The sequence below is a fragment of the Colossoma macropomum genome, unplaced genomic scaffold (assembly GCF_904425465.1).
Source record: "Colossoma macropomum unplaced genomic scaffold, Colossoma_macropomum, whole genome shotgun sequence".
Classification (NCBI taxonomy): Eukaryota; Metazoa; Chordata; class Actinopteri; order Characiformes; family Serrasalmidae; genus Colossoma; species Colossoma macropomum.
This window is the reverse complement of record NW_023494793.1, coordinates 43,417,373-43,443,764: the sequence shown is the minus strand read 5'-3', so window position 1 is coordinate 43,443,764 and position 26,392 is coordinate 43,417,373. Positions and strand designations below refer to the sequence as shown.

The window sequence follows — 26,392 nt, the reverse complement described above, 5'->3', positions numbered from 1 at the left end:
AAATGCATTAAATGTCTGGACATTGATGTTGTAACATCCTCACACTTTTTACACAGTTTAGTCACTTTAACCCCTTAAAATCTCAGGCTTATTACAAACTAAGGCTTATGATTCCATAACTACAGGGACTTCAGTGCAAACTGCCTGGGCTATTCTTAGGTTATAGAAGTGTGTAATAAAACTTTGGGCCCACCGGTGCCAGAAAGTGACCCTAACCTCAGCCCTGCACACACTGACAGAACAAACATTTTTATACTCTGTGTAACTTATTTAAGGTCCAGTCCCATTTCTTATTTTCACCCCTACCCCTTGTTTTCAAGTGTCTCCTTGCCCCTTGGAGCTGAGCTACAGGGTAGTGGTTGAAATCTTCCCTCTGAAATGAGACCCTCAAATAAAAAGAGCATCACTTCATTAACAGCTACTAGACTAATAATAGTGCTGTCTGAGGGCCCAAAGATCACGGCCAGCAAATACTGTTTTTTCTCCTCGTCCCTCACATACAGAGATTTCTCCAGATTCTCTGAGTCTTTTAATGATATTCTGTACCGTAGATGATGAAAAGCAGAAGTTCTTTGCTATTTTATGTTGAGAAACGTTATTCTTGAATCGTTGCACTATTTGATGGTGCAGTCTTTCACAGAGTGGTGAACCCCTCCTCATCTTTACTTCTGAAAGACTCCGCCTCTCTGAGATGCTCTTATATACCCAATCATGTTACTGACCTGTTGCCAATCAACCACCAGGTGTTTTTTTTTTTAAGCATTACACAACTTTACCAGCCTTTTGTTGCCCCCGTCCCAACTTTTTTGGAACGTGCTGTTGGCATCAAATTCAAAATGGGCAAATATTTTTCAAAAAACAATAACGTTTCTCAGTTTCAATATTTGATTTGTTGTCTTTGTAGTATTTTCAATGAAATAAGGGGTTTAAATGATTTGCACGTCATTTAATTTTGTTTTTATTTACATTTTGCAGAGCGTCCCAACTTTTTTGAAAATGGGGTTGTATTTTCTGTAATATAATAATTTATATTACTTTGAGTATACTTGCAGTATCTATATTTTTACCACTCTACCGTCTTTAATTGTACGTATTGCAACCACAGCATTACTGACTATGGTTGCTTTCCTGCACTTTATATGTAAATAATACTGTATTTTGCACGTCTGGTTTGACGCTAACTGTGTTTCATTGGCTCTGTTCCTGTACTCTGCACAGTGGCATTAAAGTTGAATGTAATCTAATCTAATCTAATCTAAAAACGGCGCACAAAGTTAGTTTTTCCACTTAATTTTCCTCCGTTCTGTTGATGTGTTCACTGATACACGATGCATATCGCAGGGCTAGACACTCAAAAATCACTCCACCATGAATGGGTTTTAAAAATATGGATAAGGCAAGGCAGGTTTACCTGAACCCACATGTGTCTTCTGAGCTTTTATATGAAATGTTGATGATAAATAGTGCAAAATCTGAGATAATAAATTTTATTTGGGGGTTATTTTACCTCACAACGACCTGCAAATATCCCTCCACCATGAATGGGGTATAAAAATATGTTTGAGGCAAGGAAAGTTTATTTATAGAGCACCTTTCATACACGGCTGTCATTCAAAGTGCTTTACAAATGAGAAAATAAAGTCATTTAACAAAGTAAAGGAGAATAGAAATTAAAAACATGGATAAAACATGATTAAAACAATAGATTTCAAAGAGAAAATCATTCAATTATTAAAAGTCCAATTAGAGATTTAATTAGGATAGATGAAAAAATCTAATTAAAAAGCCAAAATCTTCTTCAAGTGATGATAAATTGCTTTAAATGCATTAAATGTCTGGACATTGATGTTGTAACATCCTCACATTGCACTTAAGTTATCTGGCAGTGAGCAGTTCTGACTCTAGAACCGTGGATTTCTCATCGAACCACTCTGAATGACTTTGTTTACATCTTAACTGTTTAATTATGCAGAAATCTTGACAAATCCTAGACACTCAAAAATGAGGATGCTGAAAATTCCCCCGAAATTCAATTTTAAGCAAAAAAAAGTTATGTTTTATGTTCCGTGTGGACCTTCATGCTTTCATGCTTTCAGCTGGACCTTGATGTGTAGAAGGTTGAGATCCCCTGAGCTACAATACATTTTTAAAAGCTACCTACCTTCTTTATTTGTATTTTGTTTTGTACCCACCACCAGCATCGCACTTTTGCCACCAAAAGGCAAAAAAGGTTTGGGCACCCCTAATTTACTGAGTCAGTGAATGCCTGAAGCCAGCAGGGGGCAGTGTCTGACTGTGGAGTGGATCATTATGAGCCACTCTGAGTAGATCAGGTGAGAAGAACCTGGCACACCTGAAGATAAGCCCATCTGTCACTCAGGTTAGTTACAGTTATCACAGCTTGATTTGGGGGTCAAAAATAATGACAAACAATAAATCTCCCATATAATCATCTCATATCATATATATTATATCATAATCTCCTGCAGGGGGAGCCGAAGACTCTGAAATGTAAACTGCTTTATTCATTTCTGTTCAGTTTTTTAACGTAGGCAGTAAACGTGATTCATTGACTTGCTCAGATTTTTGGTGACGTGTAGCTTTTCAGAATGTTTTTATTCCAGATGATCTACAGTATCTTACCATTTTAACACCTGATCAGGTTTATTTTAAAGGGAAACAGTCAAACAAGGTGTTTCAACCACTTTTGGGCTGAAAGAGCTTCGCCAAAAAGCTGAAATGAGCTTTTAACAAAAGTTTAGAAAAGAAAACTTTCATTTAGACAAAACCTGCTCTTCATAACAGGAAGGATACTTTGATAAACACGAAGCTGAGTGATGATAATTATACACCAGTCGTTAACACTAAACACCTACAAGCATTTTTTCTTATTTTATTGAAAAGTAACTGAGAAATTTCAAGACAACATGCACATTGTTATAAAGTGACAATTCAGGCAGAAATCAACCACCAGATGCAGCCAGTTAGCTTAGAATAATAGGTTTGATCCATGAAGTTTAGCACGTTTTGTTTTCATGACCATTTTATAATTGATTTAATTTTGGCTTATGATTGATATGTTTGATTAAACATCATTGATGATCCAACAAATCTGAAATTCTTTTTGGAAATCATGGACACTGTGTCCTCCGGGCCAAAGACCACTCAGCTTGTTGTCAGCGCACAGTTCAATAGCCAGTATTCATGATGGTGTAGAGGAGCATTAGTGCACATGGCATGGGTGACCTGCTCATCTGTGAAGGCACCATTAATGCTGAATGATATATACATGTTTTGGCAACATATGCTGCCGTCCAGACGACGTCTTTTTCAGGGAAGGCCTTGATTATTTCAGCAAGACAATGTTAAACCACATTCTGCATGTATTACAACAGCATTGCTCTGTATTAAAAGAGTCCTGGTGCTAAACTGACCTGCCTGCAGTCCAGATCTGTCACCACTGAAAATATTTGGCACATTTTGAAATGAAAAATATGACAAATGAGCCCCTGAACTGATGAGCAGCTGAAATCCTGTATCAAACAAGAATGGAAAACATTTCACTTTCTAAACGACAGCAGTGTCTCCTCAGTTCCCAAACACTTACAGTGTGATGTTAAAGAAGAGGTGATGAAACTCAGTGGTAAACAGGCCCCCGTCCCAACTTTTTTGGAACATGTTGTTGGCATCAAATTCAAAATGGGCAGATATTTTTCAAAAAGCAGTACTAGTAATACTACTACTACTACTAATAATAATAATAATTTAATTTATAATAATTTATAAAATATGTCTAACACTTTTCATGCTGGTGGCAGTTCAGAGTGCTTTACAGACAGAAGATGAAGCTTTCAAGTTAAAAAGAGAAAGCCGCACCGATGGTCACTCTGGTTTGACCTCGTGCAGTGAAATCACTTAATTTTTGATACTTCTAAAGTGACAAACAGTCTAAACCTGCCCACAGTGACCCCAGAAAGCATTTGGTCATTTGTGCCTTACTTAAAAATGGGGATTCATTGATACCATTTCTTTCAGAGTATGAGTGCGTCTTTTAGTACTTGCCAATACCGAGTCTGATACCACGCTGAGTAACCTACTTAGAATGAAGTACAACCCCATTTCCAAAACAGTTGGGATGCTGCACAGAATGTAAATAAAAAAAATTAATGATGTGCAAATCAATTAAACCCTCTGTTTAATTGAAAATAGTACAAAGACAACATATCAAATGTTGAAACTGAGAAATTGTAACGTTTTTGGAAAAATATTTGCCCATTTTGAATTTGATGCCAATAACACGTTCGAAAAAAGTTGGGACGGGGGAACAAAAGGCTGGTAAAGTTGTGTAATGCTTAAAAAAAACTGGTGGTTGATGGGCAACGATTGGGTGTAAAAGAGAGTCTGTCAGAAGTAAAGATGAGGAGGGTTCACCACTCTGTGAAAGACTGCACCATCAAATAGTGCAACAATTCAAGAATAACGTTTCTCAACATAAAATAGCAAAGAACTTCTGCTTTTCATCATCTACGGTTCATAATATCATTAAAAGACTCAGAGAATCTGGAGAAATCTCTGTATGTAAGGGACAAGGCCAAAAACCAGTATTTGCTGGCTGTGATCTTTGGGCCCTCAGGCAGCACTGCATTAAAAACAGACATGATTCTGTAGTGGAAATCACTGCATGGGCTCAGAAACACTTCTGAAAACCACTGTCTGTGAAAACAGTTCGTCACTGCATCCACAAATGCAAGTTAAACCTCTAAAACGCAAAAAAAAAACTGCACATAAACAGGATCCAGAAATGCTGCCACCTTCTCTGGGCCTGAGCTCATTAAAAATGGACTAAGAGGAAGTGGAAAAGTGTCTTGTGGTCCGACAAATCAACAAAAATCTCTGTATGCAAGGGACGAGGCCAAAACCCAGTATTTGCTGGTCGTGATCTTTGGGCCCTTTGGGGAATCTCTCTCTCTCTCTCTCTCTCTCTCTCTCTCTCTCTCTCTCTCTCTCTCTCTCTCTCTCTCTCTCTCTCCTTTTCTCCATTATTTCTCTGTATTTTTTTTTGTTCTTTGAAACCTAAAGAACCTGATTAGACTGGGTAAGCGGTTAAGTGTCCGGATGCCTCTCGGGCCGCTGAGCGTGATGCGCTCCGTGTTTACGGATAACAGAGTCGCTCAGCGTCAGTAAGCAAGTCTGTTCAGCTGCTGGTTCAGCAGAAAAACTCAGAGCCTTTTGTGTGGAGCATTTAGCTAAAACTGCCCGAGACTGATTTAGCCATTAGAGAGAGAGAGAGATCTGAGCCAAACGCACAAAAGCACAAAAGCACATCGCTCGCCCCTCTCTCTCTCTCTCTTCTCTCTCTCCTCTCTCTCTCTCTTTTCTCTGTTTGTCAGAGCTCATTTGAGTGTCTCTGTCTGCTGTGTGACACGATCACTCACAGACACACACAGCGGTTTGGAGCCACTGTGTTAGTGCTTAAAAATACAGGCAGGTTTTCTGAGCTGAGGGAGAGAGTGAAAGTAAGGAGACCAAGAAGGAGAGAGAAAAAGAAGAGAGTGAGAGAGTGAGAGAGTAAGAGAGAGAGAGAGAGAGAGAGAGAGAGTTATACAGGGTGTCCCAAAAAAATTGACATCATTTGAGATGTGAGTATCTGAGTAACTACACGTCGTCGGCAAACGAAATTAAATAGGCTTCATGTTGAACAATACAAGATTTATTTATCAAAACTCGAACAAGAAATTCAGAGGGACGTAGATTTAATAACCGATTTCACAGCTTCACAAATGTAATATCTTCTGATACTGGTGGTCGTCCAGACCCCTTTGTCCTGCACAGACAGCTTTCCTCTTTGAACTTTTTGTGCAGTGTCCAGTTGGTGCATTTTTATTAAATTTTCTCTAAAATGCCGCTGCTCACTCTCGTTTGAGTGTGTTTGAGCATATTCTAACACACAAAATGCCTTTTCATTTCTAGTGAACGTCATTCTTCAACCTGAAAATAAACATTAAAAATTAAACTTGGTTAGTTTTTACACATTTTGTTAAAATTTGAGATCATTTAAGGGAGAATTGGCTCTTATTAGACCGCGAAATGATGTCAATTTACTTGTTTACATATATATATATATATATATATATGTATATATATATGTATGTATATATATATGTATATGTATGTATATATATATATGTATGTATATATATATATATATGTATGTGTATATATATATATATATATATATATGTATGTGTATATATATATATATATATATGTATATGTATGTATATATATATGTGTGTATATATATATATATATATGTATGTATATGTGTATATATATATATATATATACATATATATATATTGTAAATTATACTTCAGCAGAGTTGTGCTGCTTCCTGTGGTTTGTCTGGCTGTGAGAGGCCCCTGTTTTTGTCTCTCTCTCTATTCTGAGTTATGTGCGCTCTCTCAGTGCAGTGTTGAGGCTCAGTGTGCTGCGAGTGTGTTTCACTGCAGGTCAGACACTTTAACCCTTTAAACTTCTCATATCGGAGTGATTTTAAACTTTTACAGTTGATTGTTTTGTGTTTAGGAGAGATCTGTCCTGTAATTTGGTGTTTGTTGTGGTTTGTGGTCTAATAGCTGCTGAATGTGCTGTTCACTTTATTGTAATTACATTTAAACACAGGGTTCTTTGAGTGATGCTATGGAAGAAGCACTTCAGGGTCCCTAAAGAACCATGTTTGAAAAGAGATTTTGAGTGTGAAGAACCTTTTCAAGTCTTAAAGCACCTTCACTCAAAGTAAAAGCCCTTTCAGCAATGTAAGTGTGGGCGTTTTTTAATTCTAGATCACTGTATCGGTACCAACACACCTTTTTCGAAGCGTTTCACTTCCATTTTTTAAATATAATTTTATACATCAAATCGTCCAGCGACACAGTGATGTGACATACCATTAGAAAGCTTTAAATCTCAGGGTTTGATTCCCGCAAACCGTTTTATGATCCGTTATTCACAGCAGTTACGATCGTCTACTTTGCAGCTGAATGAGCGAACAGAAAATCTGTGGTTCCTCACCTTCAGAGCCTCGCCGCCTCCACAGAGACACCATAATCCAAAACATGAGGTCTGATAACAGCAAGAGTCAGAGATCAGTTTGGAGATCTGAGTCAGGAGGAAATAAACTCCTCCATTCTAGACTCTGTTACTCTGAGTCAGTAATTCATACAGTTATTCTGATGTTGAGATGTTTCCTTTCAAATGAGACTGAAATCATAACTGTATTCCAGAGTATGTGGGAACAGCGCCCCCTTTACTTTGGGTATGCAGTTTCATGCTGAAATGGGGAAGAGCTTGTGGCTGAATGGCTATTTTGACTGGAAATTAAAGAAATGAAGGGGGGGGGTCTCTGACTTTTTCACAGTACTGTATGGTTCTTGTACTTGTTGCACTCAGCTGCACTGTAAATGAGGGTTCTCCCTCTGTGTGTTCACAGAATATATAAGGGTTTAAATAAATTAAGGCATCGCTCTTGTGTCTGTAGTCTTCAGAGCGAAGAGGCGAGCGGAGGACGGCGTTCGGAGGAGCAGCGGTCAGCTGTCTGTACCAGGAAGAGATGATCAGGTAAACATCCACAAACGCACCTCTCACTAACATAAAGAGCTGTAAAACAAGTGAAGTAATTCATCATGATTAATCATTGTATTGTGTAGGTAATTGCAGCCAATCTCATTTGCCTTATTTGCTGTATTTTGACCCTAAAAAACATGTTTTCCATTTAAAAGAAGTGCCTTCTGTTACAGCTGTATGAGTGGAAGAAATAAGCTTCATCAGGATGTATTTCGCTGTTGTCGGAACAAAACCTCGTATCTCCGAAATGGTAACTTTAAAGGAGAAGAAAAAAAGCTACTTTACTTTTAATGTAAGTCAATGGAACTAGAATTTTTTCCAAGTCATTTTGGGTCGTCTCTTTTGGTCCATTCATCATGAAATTTATATAGAAGGTAAAGGGTAACAAGTAGGGGTGCGGGAAAAAATCGTTTCTTAGATGCATCGCGATGCGGACGTGAACGATTCTGAATCAATTCACAAATGTCAAAAATTGATTTTCTAAATATTTAATTTATAACGTAATTTTGATGGAACGCAAAAGGCGGAACTTGGAAGTGGGTAAGTGCAGCGTCCGGACAGTCTGTGGCGGCACATAACAAAAACACCACTGGATGAGTGAGAAATCCGACCGGCTCCCTCTGCATTAAAGCCAGGTTAGATCAGGAGTCACAACACAAATGATAAGAAGAGCCATTTTGACCTTTCAACAAAAATCAAGCCACCTTGGGAGCCACAACATTTAATGTCCAGTATGTGTCAGTGTGTGATGATGTCCTAGTAGAGGCTAAACAATATAAACGAGAGCGCAGATTTACTCCGCTCTGCTTTAAGCTTCAGCTGTAGCCGCTTTCCTCCCATCTCCGCCAGAAAACTTTTCCTCAGAAGTTGATCAGTTAAATGTCTCAGTGTTCGACTGTTTTGCGAGGCTGAAGTCGCTTCTTATTCTCCAGCTTCTTGTTCGAATTTACCCATTCCACCTTAAATTCTAACTGAGGCGCCAAATGAAAATGTGGCACCATTTAAGGTGGAACGGGAGAATTCGAAAGAAAAGCGACTTCAGCTTCGCCACTTTTTACTGTGTGACAGTCTCTCGTTGCAGATTTAACGGACCAGGAAACCAACTGTGCTGCTTATGAACGCGAATAACGCATCGCTGCTATGTGACCTGCAGTCTGTGCGCCGGTTCTCAGTCGTGAAACAGGGCTTTCGCACTATGCTGCACACGACCCGTCTCAAAGACACTTTACTGACACAGCGACCCACCCCCCCCGTCTCTACAACGAGACCAAAACCGAAGTGATAAAATCACTGAAGAAAGCAGGTAGAATAGCTGTAACGCGCTGCGTGGTCGTCCATCACCACTGGATCTTATTTCACCGTAACTGCGCATTTTATCACAGATGAGTGGCAGCAGCTTCTCAGTGCTCCAAACAAGAGCACTGAATGAGAGCCTTCCAGTTCACTTACCACATCACTTCCATTTGATTTATTAATAAAAGATATTGGAAGTAAATTCATTATGGATCATTACAGATACTTTGCTTTAAAAATCACTTTAAATAACAACACTGAGTCACTTAGTCACTTTAAAATGTATATTGTCTCTATATTCTGTGTATATTTAATGTATTTCAGTTGTTTTTTCTTGTATTTTTATTTTTACTTATTTACTTTCTGTAGAGTAGACAAATAAACTTGAAACTTGAACTTGAGCTCACACAGTGAGAAAATATAAATGCTATATAGAAAAAAAAGATGCATCGATAATCGTTTTATAATCGCATCGCAGCCTCTGAATCGCAGTCGAATCGTGAGGTGCCTAGAGATTCCCACCCCTAGTAACAAGTATTTTCAAATTATGTCAAAAACTGAAAAACGACAAAAATGGAGATACGAGGTTTTCTTCCAACAACAGCGATATATTAGTGTGAATTAGGGTGCAACGATTATTTGACTTAGTCGACCAAAATCGACGACCAAATTAGTTGGCAACTAATTTAATAGTCGAGTAGTTGGTGACGTCGTCATGCGTCTTTCTCACTAGTAATGTTTTGACATTACCGCTCACTGCAGAGTTGACAAAAGCGTGATGTCAGTCTCAAGAACAAAATCCTCAAAAGTGCGAAGCTAAACTCAGAAAAAAGGTCGTCAGTTGTGCTGTTTGTAAAGCCGACCTCAGCTGGCACAGAGCAGATCCTCCATGCTGGAGCGTCTGAAGAGGAAACGCATCAGCTCACTGTATGAAGAAGACTCTGCTCAGTAAGATACGCAAGCAAGTAACTATTATTCACAGCAGCCCTGTTCACGTTCCAGATAATGTTTACACTTTTAAACGCTGCATTGTCGTCTTAATGTCGAGGCCCCCTTGTGTTCAAATTTGGCGAACGTTTGGCTTCAGTTTCAGGACGTAGTTCTCCACAAACACACAGGGCAGCTGGGCGAAGGGTCACGATTGAAATGAAATGTTTACACAAAATTGTTTGTTCAACTGTTCGTAGAGAGGTTTGCCACAAACATTCTCCACTTTCCCATCCGCTCCATCAGAGCACAACTTCTCTGCAGCGGGGAGTATCTGCTCTCAGAGGAGTATCTGCTGTCAGAGTGACTGTGTGGATCATATGAACGTTATAGAGGCTTTTTAAATGAAACAGTAGAAGCCATATCGCCCCCTACACTTCCTGTAGTGTATTACAGTCTGTCAGAGTGACTGTGTGGATCATATGAACATTATAGAGAGCTTTTTAAATGAAACAGTAGAAGCCATATCGCCCCCTACACTTCCTGTAGCGTATTACAGTCTGTCAGAGTGACTGTGTGGATCATATGAACATTATAGAGGCTTTTTAAATGAAACAGTAGAAGCCATATCGCCCCCTACACTTCCTGTAGTGTATTACAGTCTGTCAGAGTGACTGTGTGGATCATATGAACATTATAGAGGCTTTTTAAGTGAAACAGTAGAAGCCATATCGCCCCCTACACTTCCTGTAGTGTATTACAGTCTGTCAGCGTGACTGTGTGGATCATATGAACGTTATAGAGGCTTTGTAAATGAAACAGTAGAAGCCATATCGCCCCCTACACTTCCTGTAGTGTATTACAGTCTGTCAGAGTGCCTGTGTGGATCATATGAACATTATAGAGGCTTTGTAAATGAAACAGTAGAAGCCATATCGCCCCCTACACTTCCTGTAGTGTATTACAGTCTGTCAGAGTGCCTGTGTGGATCATATGAACGTTATAGAGGCTTTTTAAATGAAACAGTAGAAGCCATATCGCCCCCTACACTTCCTGTAGCGTATTACAGTCTGTCAGAGTGACTGTGTGGATCATATGAACATTATAGAGCTTTTTAAATGAAACAGTAGAGGTCGTATTATTACCTGTTGTGTTTATCGTGTATTTTATCTGTAATGAGATCAGATTTATGCTGATTGCTGCTCTTCCACCCAAACCCAGTGATACTGAACTCCCACACTTGCACTCATTAATATGCATTCATATGCGCAGCTCCTGATTTTAATTAGAATTTCTGGGGTTTTTTTTGGAATGGTGGTGATGAAATGAACAGGGGTTGAATAGATGGATGGAATGGATGAATGAAATGAATGGGTGGACGGGCGTAACACTTGTTCACTCCCCTGGCAGTGATGTCACTAACTCCTTTGGGAAAGCTGGAAAAGAAGTAATTAACAGATGTTTTTTTTTCTCTCTCTTTCTCTTCTCTCTGTCTTTTTCTCTCTCTCTCTCTCTTCACTCTTTACTGTCTCTGTTTTTCTTTCTCACTCTCTTCTCTCTCTTTTCTGTCTTTCTTCGCTCTCTCTTTTTCTCTTACTTTCTTTTCATCAGTCTCATTTTCTTGCACTCTGTCTTGCTCTTTATTTCTCCTTTTCTCTCTGTCTTTCTCTTCTCCCTCTTTCTCCATCTCTTTACTTTCTCTCTATTTGCCTTTCTCTACACTCTTTTCTTGTTTCTCTCTTTCCTCTCTTTCTTCTTTTTCTCTTGCTCTCTCTACCTCCATCTTTCCTCTTTGCCCTCTGTCCCTGACTCTCTTTACTTTCTATTTGTCACTTTCTACACTTTTTTCTCTCTCTGTCTTTCTTCTCTGTTTCTCTTGCTCTCCCTCCATTTTTCTCTTTACTCTCTCCGTCTTTCTTTACTTTCTCTCTCTCTCTGTCTTTCTCTGCACTCTTTTTCTTTTCTCTTTTCCCACTCTCTCTCTCCATCTTTCTCTTTACTTTCTCTCTCTCTGTCTTTCTCTGCACTCTTTTTCTTTTCTATTTTCCCTGCTCTCTCTCTCTCTCCATCTTTCTCTTTACTTTGTCTATCTCTGTCTTTCTCTGCACTCTTTTTCTTTTCTCTTTTCCCGCTCTCTCTCTCTCCATCTTCCTCTTTACTTTTTCTCTCTCTCTGTCTTTCTCTGCACTCTTTTCTTTTTTCTTTCTCTACTCTCTTTCTTCTTCTTCTCTTGTTCACTCTCTCCCTCCGTCTTTCTCTTTACTCTCTATCCCTGACTCTCTTTACTTTCTTTGTCTTTCTTTCTCTACACCCTTTTCTTTTTTCTCTCTCTCCTCTCTCTTTTCTCGTTCTCTGCTCTTTTCTTTTTTCTTTCTCCTCTCTTTCTTCTTTTTCTCTTGTTCTCTCTCCCTCCATCTTTCTCTTTACTCTCTCTCTCCCTCTATTTGTCTTTCTCTACACTCTTTTCTTCTCTCTCTCTCCTCTCTTTCTTTTTCTCTTTCTCTTGCTCTCTCTCTCCTTCCATCTTTCTCTTTACTCTCTCTCTACCTCTCTCTACTTTCTCTCTCGTTGTCATTCTCTACACTCTTTTTTTCTCTCTCTCCTCTCTCTTTCTTCTCTATTTCTCTTGCTCTCTCTCCCTCCATCTTGCTCTTTACTCTCTCTCTCCTTACTGTCTCTGTCTCTTACTGTCGCTTTCTCATTATCTCTCTCTCTCTCTCTCTCTCTCTCTCTCTCTCTCTCTCAGCCGTCTCACTCACTGCTTCGCTGCTTTCTAATTTGCCGGAGCTGTGATGAGAGTCCTCAGCCGTATTAAAGGCGCGGCCTCTTTAACATCTGATTTCGACCCTTTAATGATTTGATTTGAGTTTTAATTACATCTGCTTTAGTCATCCAGAGAGCAGCAGCTGACGGTGTGAGCCTCCATCTTTAAGCTCTGCTGTTTATTAAAGCCATAGTTCAGTGAAAAGTCAAATTTACACGGCTCCCCCTTTTACCCCAGATGTAGTCAATCAGCCAAGACATGTTTACTGTCTGAAGTTTGATTGTTTAAATCAATAAAATCTAAATTTCCCTTTTTTAAATAGAGAAGAATAGTTTGATTTAATATGTGAACTTAAACTTAAATTCACACCAAAGTTACCCCCTAATATTCAGGGGTCCCATATTGGCTGCTAACTCACCCACCATAGCAGCGCTGATGCTTCAGGGACCGTAAAATATTTGTTTTATCAGCTGTTCTCCTGTAAAGTCTCTGTTCTAGTGCGGTTCTGCGCTCTTCCTCACAGTCACTGAGATCTTCCTCGTCTCCTCTTCTGTAGAGTCTCTGTTCTAGTGCGGTTCTGCACTCTTCCTCACAGTAACTGAGATCTTCCTCGTCTCCTCTTCTGTAGAGTCTCTGTTCTAGTGCGGTTCTGCGCTCTTCCTCACATTAACTGAGATCTTCCTCGTCTCCTCTTCTGTAGAGTCTCTGTTCTAGTGCGGTTCTGCGCTCTTCCTCACAGTAACTGAGATCTTCCTCGTCTCCTCTTCTGTCTTCAGTGTGAGAAATGAGGAACAGTCACTCTTCACTCCAAACTCTTGGGAAACTGGGCGAGTTTTCAGATTTACAGATCTGCTGCAGCTCATTGTAAAGCTTTTCAGAGGAATCCGGGCAGAGTTACAGTTTCTAGGCTATGAAGGACCAACTGGGTGAGCCAGTCTGCTACAGCGCCACCCTGAGGCAGAGCAGAGCTGCAGCTCTAGTTAGTTAAGAGCACCAGAGACAGAAGCTGATTGTGGGTGAAGCAGATAAACAATGAGCTTCACTGAATCTGGATTTGAGCATCTATTTTACCCCTAATGAACGCCATGACTTTATAATACGTTTATTTTCAGGGACCCCCAGAACTTTCATTTGGAGACATTCAGGGGGTCCAAGAGGTTAACTGGGAATCCTGGACGCCCCAGATTCCAAGTATTTGGCAGCTTAAATGCAGGGCAGCCAGAACTGATCGTTTACACATACATGTATCAGTCTTAAAGTGCAGTAAGAACAACAGGTGGTTTAATTCTAAAGAGAAAGTTGGAAAATTGTCATGTAAAAATTAATTATGGATTTTGGTACATAAAAGCACACGGATGTTATGGATGGATCTCTGGGAGAAAAATAAAGGGTAACACTTTAGTTAGGCTGCCTTGTACTTACTTTATATAATTATAACCTTCAAATTCATATGTATACTTCAAAGTTCCTCACACTTGTCAGGGCTATACAGTTTTATGTGCTGGGAGAAATGAATCCAGTGCAAATACAGCAAAGGTCACGGTCACATGTGTGCGAAAGACTTTGCGTGAGTGTGTGTACAAAACCAATTCCACAAAAGTTGGTACAGAAGATAAAATGCTAGTTAAAAAAAAACAGCAGTGATCTTCAAATCCTTTTTGACTTCAATTCAGAAAAAATATTTACAATTTCAACTGATTTACTTTGTTTTGTTTTTTTTTATATATCGTCGCTGTCCAATAAAAACATGTATCTCCATTCTTTGCGATTTTTCCTTTTCTGCATCATTTGAGCTCAGCAGCTGTCCTTTACATTGTGTGAAAATTTCACGATGATTGGACCAATAAAAACGCTCCAAAATTGCTTACAATAAAATCTCTTTCCATTAACTTACATTGAAAGTAAAGACAGTTTTTGCCCTCTCCTGTAAAGTTACTAATTTGGAGATACGTTTTTCTTTGGACAGTGACGACATACATGCTGCTGGGCAATTGGACAACATTTTATCGTTAATGTGATAAGTTATGTCACTACGCTTTTCGGAGCTTATCTTGGATATCGTCAGTACTTAAAGAACACTGACCGACTACGTGTTTCAAAACTCCAGCAGCACTGCTGTGTCTGATCCACTCGTACTAGCGCAACACACACTAAAACACCACCACCACGTCAGTGTTACTGCAGTGCTGAGAATGACCCACCACCCAAATAGTACCTGCTCTGTGAGGGTCCATGGGGGTCCTGACCACTGAAGAACAGGGATAAAAGGGGGCTAACAAAGTATCAGAGAAACAGACGGACTACAGTCTGTAACTGTAGAACTACAAAGTGCACCTATATAGTAAGTGGAGCTGATAAAATGGACAATGAGTGTAGAAACAAGGAGGTGGTCAGAATGTTATGCCTGACCGGTGTACATGGGCCCTTTAAATTCCCAGGTAAAACGTGGCTACACACACACACACACAGCAGGTCAGTGAGGAGTGTTTAACACGGCAGCACAGGAAGACAGAGCGGCTAGTGACCTTCCCAGCGTGCTCAGCGGCAGGACTGATGTCACGTCATTTATCAGCCACTCATTAATTGTGTGTGTGGTGTGTGTGGTGGTGTGTGTGTGTGTGTGTGTGTGTGCTGATAAATGAGCTTCTCTATTGATTAGTCACCCTCGGGGATGAATGATGCCAACAGCACAACACAACACACACACAGATATCTGATCTGCCGATATTTATCGTTAATAACAAATTATCCACAGAAACTAATTAGATTCATCAGATCAGAGATGCCTGACTGAGCGCTGTCGTATGACATCATAGATCATACAGTATATGACTTTTATGTAGCTGTAATATTGAAATATACGCTCTTAATCTTCCAAACAGCAATAAATCAGTTACTAAAGCGCCCATTAATACTTCATTGGATACATAGACAAATGAATAGATGGATGGATGGATGGAAGGATGGATGGATGGAAGGATGGATGGATGGATGGAAGGAAAGCAGTTTTGTTAATGCTGAGGGTAATCACAGAGTTAAATCAGCAACAAAGAAACAGACGTTGAACCAAGCTGTAAAATTCTGTAAAAGGATTTACAGAATAAACACAAAAATTTCCAGAATTTCTTGTACAAATTTTGTGTGTTTAAGAAATCAAGAATTTACAGAATTGCAAAGTTACAGTTGTAAATTACACAATGATTTTCAGGTGTTCCAGAAATAGTAAATCACAGAATAAAAAAATACAGAATTAGATTTGAATTAGCAGTTACAGAATTAAAGGTTTTCAGAAATGAATGTTCAGAATTAGTCAGTTTAATAATTAAATTTACAGAATGAGTCAGTTCAGAATTTCAGAAGTAAATTTACAGAAAAAGTTACAAAAAATAAAAAAAATTGGAAAATTACGTCAATAAAAGAATTACCTATTTAAAGTAGAACGAGACATACAGACTGTGTGTGTGTGTGAGTGAGTGTAAGTGTGTGTGTGGTGTGAGTGTGTGTGTGTGTGTGTGTGTGTGTGTGTGTGGTGTGAGTGTGTGTGTGTGAGTGTAAGTGTGTGTGTGGGTGTGAGTGTGTGTGTGGTGTGTGAGTGGGTGTGAGTGTGTGTGTGTGGTGTGTGAGTGTGTGTGTGAGTGTGTGTGTGTGTGTGGTGTGTGAGTGTGTGAGTGTGTGAGTGTAAGTGTGTGAGTGTGTGTGAGTGTGTGAGTGTAAGTGTGTGTGTGGTGTGTGAGTGTGTGTGAGTGTTTGGAGGTGTTGGTGGGTTTCAGTGCCACAGAGTAGAACTGAAAATGTGATTAATCAGATCCTGCAGAGGAAATGTATTAATTTATCTGGTAATCACCCCGCCGTATGACTTAACCCCACCCTGAGGAGGTGATCGGAGAGAGAAATAATTAGAGCTGCTACGACTCAGAGACACCACAGAGCAGATCGGTGTGTGTGTGTGTGTGTGTGTGGTGTGTGTGTGTGTGCGTGTGTGTGTGTGTGTGTGCACTGACCGCTCTGCTCTTATTGATAAACAGGGTGGTTCTTGTATTTCACGATTCTTTTAAGGCTCAATGTAAACGTTCAAATTTTTAAATCATTATGAAAGTCTAAGTTAATTACAGTCAAATCAAGCTGTGTGTATATATTTATATGTATATATATATATATATATATATATATATATATTTAATGTCACTGTTTTTGGAAGAAAACCTCGTATCTCCAAAATGGTAACTTTACAGGAGAAGGAAAAAAACAAACTTTACTTTAATGTCAATGGAACCAGAATTTTTTCCAAGTCATTTTTGGCCATTTCTTTTAGTCCATTCATCATGAAATTTACATATAATGTAAAGGGCAATAGGTATTTTCAAATTATGTCAAAAAATATAATATATACATTTGTGTGTGTCTGTGAAGTATATAATAACTCAACATCCTTGATATACATATATTTCAAGGATTTCCAGTTATTATATACTGTTCATTGTAAACTGTAACTATCTTTTTACAGGTAATCTACCTTTAATGCACAATTACGTTCATGTTCATTTGCTGAATTTAACATATTGGGGGAAAAATCAAACATAAAATGTTGCCGTGTAAAACTTTGGCACATTTTATATGTTTTGTAAATAGAAATTGTGACTAGCAGTAAATGTCGTATTTAAGTTTATTCCTTGTAGAGGTTGCGTAATTTGGTCCGGGGGTGTTCGAGCTTTTGTGTACATCCTGATGAAGCTCATTTTGTCTCCTTATGGCTGTAACTGAATGCACTGCTTCTTAAATGGAACTAAATAAGGTCAAATTTGAGCAAATCAGACAAATGTGATTAATCGTAATTATTCTAACCCAAATTCTAACATATCATTAGATCTGTTTCAGAACTGTGGTGTTACGTCTCCACTGCGTGCTGTTGCAGTGATGACAGTAATGACTCTGCAGTAACTGAGATCTCTTTACTCTGCGCGTCTCCAGGGAGGAAGATAAGAACATATTTGACTACTGCAGAGAGAACAACATCGAGCAGGTCAGCAAAGCGCTCAGCTCGAAGAAAGTAGACGTCAACACAAAGGATGAGGAGGTAAGAAGGATCGGATAGACTTCTGTTACTTGGTAGCTGTTGATCAAGTCACTGAAAATTGCCAGTTAGTTACAGGTACTAATTACTTCTTTCCAAAGTAACTGAATTACTTTAGCAGTAGGGAAAGTAACTCTCGCATTACTTCCGAATGTTGACATTCCCATGTCTCCCATGTGTCAACACACGGTCCGCGGGGGAAATTAGGCCCGTGGCACAATCCTATTCAGTCCGCAAATATTAATATTAGCCCATTTCACAATGAGCTGCACTACAGTTCCCAGCATGCACTGCAAAGTACTGTGTGCTCCCACATCCCCAGCAATGATCAATGGGACAGCACCACAAAAATAAATAAATAAATGAATTTTAAACATTTACATTTAAAGAGGTTTAACAGTTCTGAAGCTAATGTAGTCTAGTGGTGTATATATATAAAATAATTTGTTGTTATTTAAAATTATTTTTGAATTGTTTAAGCATGAGTGCCTATTTTTTGTTGTTGTAGTTTTGGCATATTTTGAATAACCGGTGGCCAGTTGAGGTCATGGCAAAATGTTAAGTAAAAATTAAATAAAAGCGCAGCTGTCCTACAGGTTTGGGTTTGATTAGATTTTTTAATATGGCCCTGTTAGTGGTTGATTTTGACACCCCTGTTCTAACTGTTGGCGTGTTTTCATATTTGCCAATCAGTCTGTTCAGTTCTGCCTGGTTTACAGGTGGTGCAGATGAATTCTTAGAGTGGATCCTTGGTCAGTTTTCGTGATTAGCTTAGAAGCGTGTTATTTTTTGGGGGGATTTTTTCCAATTTTCTCCCCAGTTTAGTCATATCCAACCCCCCCAGTCACACGATACCATCAGCGCTAGGAAAATGAAGGCAAACACGGACTTTCTCTGAGTCCTGTGAAGCACCACCACATCTTTTCAAACTGCCGTCATTGGACAGCTTCAGCACGCTTGGAGGAGAGCACTAACCACCAGTTCTGTTATGACAGCTAACAGACACCTGCGCAGGCTAGCAAGGTGGGGAAGATGGGGGGCCATCCTGCCCACCCAGAGAGAGCGAGGCCAATTGTGCTTTCTTGGACTTCCGGCCACGGACGGCTGTAGCATCACCAGGGATCAAACGCATGATTTCCTGATGATAGAGCCAACGCTTAGACCAGGGTCGGCAGCATGCGGCTCCACAGCTGAATCAGATTAGTAGGTAAAAATAAAATAATCCTCCTTTACAGTAAAATAAAGCTCTGCTGATCGTTCAACACAGTTTAACAATAAATGGTCTTAAACTCTGGAGTTAATGTAGAACTGCTGATTCACCCTTTAACCCTGAAGATCAGCGCAGACTGCTGGTCACCATAGCAACACAGACAACAGTCTCGCCTAGCTAGTAGCTAAAGAAACGGCAAAGAGAGAGATTTAAGACCAACATCGATAATTTAGAGATTAATGGACTTATTAGTGTTTATAATCACTCCAGCTGGTTTCCTGATACGTTTAATCTGCAGTGAGAAACTGAAACACTAAAACGTCACAAAGCTGAAGTCGCTTCTCATTCGCCAGCTTCTCGTTCTAATTGTCCCGTTCCACCTTAAATGGTGCCACAGTTACATTCTGGCCCCTCAGGCTGAGATTTAACATGGAATGGGAAAATTCGAACAAGAAGCTGGAGAATGTGAAGCGACTTCAGCCTCATAAAAAGTCAAACGTTGAGAGACGTTTTACAAGAAACTGTTCTACTTTTGGAAAAGTTTCCTGCTGGAGATGCGAGAAAAGCAGCTATAGCTGAGCTAAAGATTAAAGCAGAGCAAAGTAAGTCTGTGTTTTTGTTTATATTATATTTTTAGCCTATACTAGAACATCAACACATACTGAGACATATTTACAGCCAAGATGGTAAAATGGGCTTAAACTGTTGTGGCTCCCAAAGTGGATTTTTTTTTTTTTTGTTGAAAGGACAAAATGACTCCTTTTAACATTGGGTTGTGACCTCTGGCTTAGACGGTTGCTCCACTTGGGAGCCTCAGAAGGGTGTTGTTGTACCAGATGCTTCAGAAGTTCAGAGTTGTGATTCTTTGGGGTGGAGAAAGTTCTCACACCTCCACATGAACCACAGCTCACAGTGTATTATTGTCCCTGATCTTGAGGAGGGAGAAATAACGGCCGTAGCGAGCTCACACTGAACCGTCGGCCACTGTGTGGGCTAACGCTGATAGATTCACTCATTCATTGCGCCACCGTGAGGTCGGGTGACATCAGATCATAAACAGGAAGCTGCGTTTGTCTGCTATAGGCTGCAGCTGTGCATTAATATTGTCAAACAATGCAAACAAGTAACGAGGCTGTTTAAATTTCAGTAATTGTAATTGTGTAATTTATTTTGAAAGGTAATTAGATACATTACTTGTTAGCGCCAAAAGTAGTGGAAATACTTTTTAACTCATTACTTTCAGCACTGCTTGTTAGCAACATTAGCCTTGTAGCTCCAATACAAACCTAAAGAAGCCGACTTCAGAGTAATGGGGGGGTCTGATTAGTTGGAGGAGCATCTCTTTAAGGACTGTTTGACTGTCTGCTGCTTGTTTCACCACAAAAGTTGGCGCATTAACCTAAAAAGCAAGTGTGCTGCAGTAAAATTGAATTAAATCTGTTGAAAGTTCTGTTAACTTTAACTAATTTTATTCTAGAGCAGTTACTTACAGTTTAAGACACCATTTTTTTTTTTTTTAAGATTTATTTATTTATTTTTCCAGTGTTAATTGGACTACAGTGATAAGAAGGCAGACCAATTCAATAAATATGCTTTATTGGCTGTGATATTGATTTTTCTGATCAGATTGGGATTCTCAGGACTCAAAGCTCACTGAAACGAGAGGAGAAATTGTGTGGAAAGTGCAGCTTCTAAACGTCCGATCAGTGCCACATTCATGCTGTATGTTGAAGTGGAGACATTATGATTTGAATTCGATGTCATTGCTTTGATTGTTTGATTGTTGTTTTACATTTTTTTGTTAGTGTTTGACATCAAAACAGAACGAATCAGAAGTGCAGACTCGAACCTGCCGAATGCAGAGTGTAACTGTAATGAATTTAATGTAATTGTTTTCTAAATATATAGCAAAACGATGATAATAAGCCTCTCCCTTAAAAACACCACTGACCGTATTCTTAGCGTGACCCCTTCGTGACCTGACCGTATTAATGTCAGATATCTGCCTTTACTGAACCGAGAGCTGTTTTTGTCTGATGCTCACAGCTGTTTGGTTATCCTGTTTGCTATTGTGTTTCTCAGTGAAATTTCATTTGTCTAAAACGGACACCTGTGCTCTCTCTCTCTCTCTCTCTCCTCTCTCCTCTCTCTCTCTCTCTCTCCCTCTCTCTCCCTCTGATTAATCCACACCGTTTCCCACACAGCTAAAACCCTAAAGATCACAGGACTGTTTTTTCTTCCACCCGTTCATCCGCCCCCTTTATTTCTCTGTAAGAGTGACCAGCTGGCTCCGCTGTTTGGGCTGTGGGGCCGGCGGGCCAGTTTGGCTGCGCTGTTTCGGCTCCAGATGGCCGCTGGAGCTCCATTGTTTTCCCCTCAGTGCTGCAGTTCCGCTCCTGAGCCTCTAGAGGGCACTAGAGCTGTTTCACACTCCTGACTGACTGTGGGATTCTGATACAGAGACGCAAAGACAGGTGGATAAATGGGTGGAAGGATGGATAGATAGCTAGATAGATGGAAATTTGGAAAGAAAAGTAGAAGGAGAAGGACAGATAAATAGATAAGCAGATGGATAGATAGAAAAGTGGGTAAATATTTAGATAGATAAATTGATTGATAGATGGATAGACAGATAGATAGACAGATAGATGGATGGATGGATAGATAGATAGTTGGATGGATAGATACATAGATGATAGACGGATATATAAAGATAGAAAGATAGATGGTAGATAGATAAATGGATAGATAAAAATGGGTAGATGGATGGATGGATGGATGATAGGTAGATAGATGATAGATGGATATATAAAGATATAAAGATAGATAGATGGTAGATAGATAAATGGATGGATAGATAAAAATGGGTAGATGGATGGATGGATGATAGACAGATAGATGAGAGTTGGATGTATAAAGATAGAAAGATAGATAGATGGTAGATAGATAAATGGATGGATGGATGGATAGATAAAAATGGGTAGATGGATGGATGGATGGATGGATGGATGATAGACAGATAGATAGATGATAGTTGGATGTGTAAAGATAGAAAGATAGATAGATGGTAGATGGATGAATGGATGGATGGATAGATAAAAATGGGTAGATGGATGGTTGGATAGATGGATAGATAGATAGGCGATAGATGGATATATAAAGATGGATGGATGGATGGATAGATAGAAAAGTGGGTAAATATTTAGATAGATAAATGGATTGATAGATGGATAGACAGATAGATAGACAGATAGATGGATGGATGGATAGATAGATAGTTGGATGGATAGATACATAGATGATAGACGGATATATAAAGATAGAAAGATAGATGGTAGATAGATAAATGGATAGATAAAAATGGGTAGATGGATGGATGGATGGATGATAGGTAGATAGATGATAGATGGATATATAAAGATATAAAGATAGATAGATGGTAGATAGATAAATGGATGGATAGATAAAAATGGGTAGATGGATGGATGGATGGATGGATGGATGATAGACAGATAGATAGATGATAGTTGGATGTGTAAAGATAGAAAGATAGATAGATGGTAGATGGATGAATGGATGGATGGATAGATAAAAATGGGTAGATGGATGGTTGGATAGATGGATAGATAGATAGGCGATAGATGGATATATAAAGATGGATGGATGGATGGATAGATAGATGATAGATGGATATATAAAGATGGATAGATGGATGGATGGATAGATAGATGATAGATGGATGGATGAGTAAACAGATTTATTGTCGCCACAGTTTACATGAGTATAAATGTATAAAAGGTAAAATATATGAAGCTTAATAAAAGGAAAGCAGTGTATGGACTGTTATCCGCTGTATACAAATACAGATATATAGTAAAATATAAACATATATAAACAAAACGAATCTATAAACCGCGTTCTCCTGCAGCCGTACATGATGATTCATAAGCTCCTTCTTTCGTTAAACTGCATTTATTGATTTTCTCAAATCAAAATACAGAAATTTCACCTCACATTTAGAACAGAACAGATCAGCTGCACGATACGCTGCGTACGCATCTATAAACACAGACCTGGAGGAATAAAGGACAAAAACAGTCAAAGCAAAGGGGTAAACGTATGTACATAATCATCATGAAAGGTTTAAATAATTCTGATTTAGTTTAAAATTGTATTAAGCTGATTTGTATAGTGAGTAAACTGTAATAAATAAATAAATAATTGTAATAAATGAGGCTTTATCTATCTCCTATATTTGTACAGACTAATAATCTGTCTATTCACAGTTCACTGTGTTGAGTCACATATACATCCGTTCATGTATTCTTCACACAGACATGCGTTCATAAATAAAAGCGCGGACCCCTTTAGCCTGAACCTGGCGACCCCCTTCACTGCGGGCCATAACTCTGCTGCTGCTCACTGCACTGCACAGTTAGATCATCGCTCTACCATACTGAAGTGGAAAAAAATAACCACCGAGAAAACGGGGCTCCTTAAAACCACCTGGAAGACCCGTACACACCAAAACTGTCCCCTCCAGATAAACAGCACTTAGAGGGAAATTCCACCAGTTTTTCAAAATTTCCCCACAATTCTGTGTGTGAGATGTAAACAGAGAGATTCAGAGTGGTTTGGTGTGAAATGATTCAGATGTCTTTACAGTGGTGGTGATAGGAACCAGGGGTCGCCATGACTACAACACAGATATAGACATTTTATTTACTATCCAGAACCACCAGTGAACCTACACGAGTCTTCTGAGTTTATATGGAATGTTGATGATGGAAAATAGTGGAAAATTTTGGGACTATTTTGCCTCACTGTGCCCTGCATGTATCCCTCCACCATTAAAATAAATGGATAAAAATAGATTTTAAGCCAAAATTTTATTACAAAACTATCACAATATATCATATATATAATATATATATATATATATATATATATTCTCTGTCCTTTTCTGTTAAATATATAGTCATTGGAACGAAACCTCGGATTTCCAAAATGCTGACTTTATACGAGAAGGAAAAAACTTCTTAACTGGTAATGGATTTTAATGTAACAATATTTTTTCCATATTCTGGGCCGTTTTTGTTGGTCCGTTCGTCATGAAATTTTAACACAATGCAAAGAATAACTGGAGTTTTAAAAATATGTAAAAAATGATGGAGACGCAAGGTTTTTACCCGACAGTGATGATGCTTTCCGCTATTTTCCTCACCCTGAAAAATGCGTAATTTGAATTTGATGGCTGTTTTGGTTGGACAGTAAATGAATGAAGGGTAGTTCTGCACAGAATTGTATGTTTTGACATCCACTGGCTGAATGAAGTCAAATCCTCGCAGGACGGACTCATGAATCTCCTCCGGCTGCCGCTTCTGCTCTTAACCTGCGGCCCGTTTGCAGCGTAAACGCATTTTGATATTTTCAGAGGACGGTGTTCTAATTTGAGGTGGAATGAGCTCCCTGCATGACCTGTGACCTGCAGAGGGTCGGTGGTCTCTACCGAGGCCAAACACATTACCCTTAATGTAGGTGGGGCAGTAGGGCTTTAACCCAGAGATAATAATAGATCAGACAGGACTGTAGACCAGTGGAACGTGCAGTGTACATATCAGAGCGTTCCTGCTCTCCTATTTTCCCTGTTACACTGTATGTCCTACAATATCCAGACCGTCCCTCTGCTGAGTGAATTCAGCTACTTTGTCACCTTTTGCTGATAATCTCCATAGAAAAGCATTGACCAGTAGAATGGGACACTCTGGAACAGCTACACTTGAGCCTGAGGACACCTTGCCAATGCTAAATGTGGGCTTGAGGGGTATAAAGCCCCCCAGCATTGGGCTGTGGAGCAGTAGAACTGTGTTCTCTGGAGTGATGGAGCTCCATCTGATACGATTGGGATGATTTGAAATCAAAATATCTGACCGAAACTGAAACAGAAATGCAGGACACGACCAATAAACAAAGAAAAGCTTCTTTCGTATATAATTTATGCTTTTGTATTAACATATTAATGCTGGGGATGTTGGGAAAGAGAACTGAAAGGACTGGAGGACTAATTAAATTTTAGCCAGCTTCCTAAATAATATTAAATATATATACATATATATATACTATATGTGTGTGTTTGTGTATATATATATATAATATATATATATATATATACATATATATACTGATGTCTAAAGCTGAATTCCAAAGCGCCGCTGCTATGCTCCCTGGAAAACTCCCCGTTTTTAAATATGTAAACGATGAAGCCGTGACTCTGATCCAGCAGTGTGATGTTTCTCCAGCAGGGAGCGCTTTGAGCATGCAAACAGTCGTGAACCCACACCAGCAGGATCTAATCAACGCACGAGTTTACAGCAGCAACTTTCAACACCAGAGCTGAAAAAGTTTATTACCAAAAGATATTAGGTTACTACCTTTGATTTCCTTTGAAGGACGCCATTAAATCAGTTCACGCTGAAAAGCATGTAGGTTAAAGAGCGTATAGAACACAGCAGCTACGGAGAACCGTGTTTGAGTTTCAGCGTTGATCTGGTGCTCAAACCGTTTGAATACATCTGTGTGTTTTTAGATCACTGTTTTACAATTTATTATTATTATTATTATTTTTATTATTATTTGTTATTTATTCTATACCATTCAGCTTATTTGCATTCAGTTTTGACACTTCATTTTAGACTTATGTTTAGCTTTTTGTGGACAAATATTTCTGCCTTTTTTGTTTGGCCAAAACACAAAAGTGCCACTTTGCACTCAGACAAAAAGGGTCCAATGTTTGTGGTAGGATGAGGGCCAAAAACAACAATTTACAAACAAAGAGGTTTTAAAAAAGAAGACTTGTTCATAAAATACTTAAATAAATATACTGTTTTAAAATAGTAATTAAAATTTTCAACGGTTGATTTATGAAGTTATATATTAGAAAAAAATGTTTTTGTTCTCTCATTGGTTAAGTGTAAGGGTTCCCTGTCTGGTGGGCCAAACCAGATAACCTCACGGGCCAAATTTGGAGTTACTGCTGTAATTTTGCTGTACAGTTTAAATAACACAGTTACGTCATTAATTTCTAGGAACGCAAGATATCTGAGTTGTATTAGTATCAGAAGATGTTTGCTTAAAAATAAATATTGGCATTGAAAGGTGTTCAGATTAGAATGATATTGCTCATCAGCATGTATTACATTTTCATCCTAGAGGTCATGTGCTTTTTATTAATTTTACCACATCTACAAATAAATGTTATACTTCTGTGTAATGCTAATCCATGTGGATGTGGATCAAGTCCCAATTTCTACATTTTATAAATGTTTAATTACATCTGGATCAGTATCAGCAGATATGTAGGTGAAAAACATCAGAAATTGGATATCAGCTCAAAATTCCTGTATCAGCGCATCCCTGTTAATTGCAGTTATGTAATGAATTATAGTAATATTTTCGTTCAGGTTCAAATCTGCTTTTCTGCCAAAAATGACAAAAAACATGG

At 38.9% G+C, this 26,392-nt stretch overlaps 1 protein-coding gene across 1 annotated transcript in view; it reads left to right on the top strand.

Annotated features, from left to right (window-relative positions):
• Positions 1-26,392, top strand: part of acbd6 (acyl-CoA binding domain containing 6) — an 81,229-nt gene that overhangs the window by 6,930 nt on the left and 47,907 nt on the right. The window contains exons 4-5 of the mRNA XM_036579621.1: positions 7,541-7,620; positions 17,579-17,684. Coding sequence (XP_036435514.1) covers positions 7,541-7,620; positions 17,579-17,684 — 186 coding nt within the window. The remainder of the gene's footprint in view (positions 1-7,540; positions 7,621-17,578; positions 17,685-26,392) is intronic.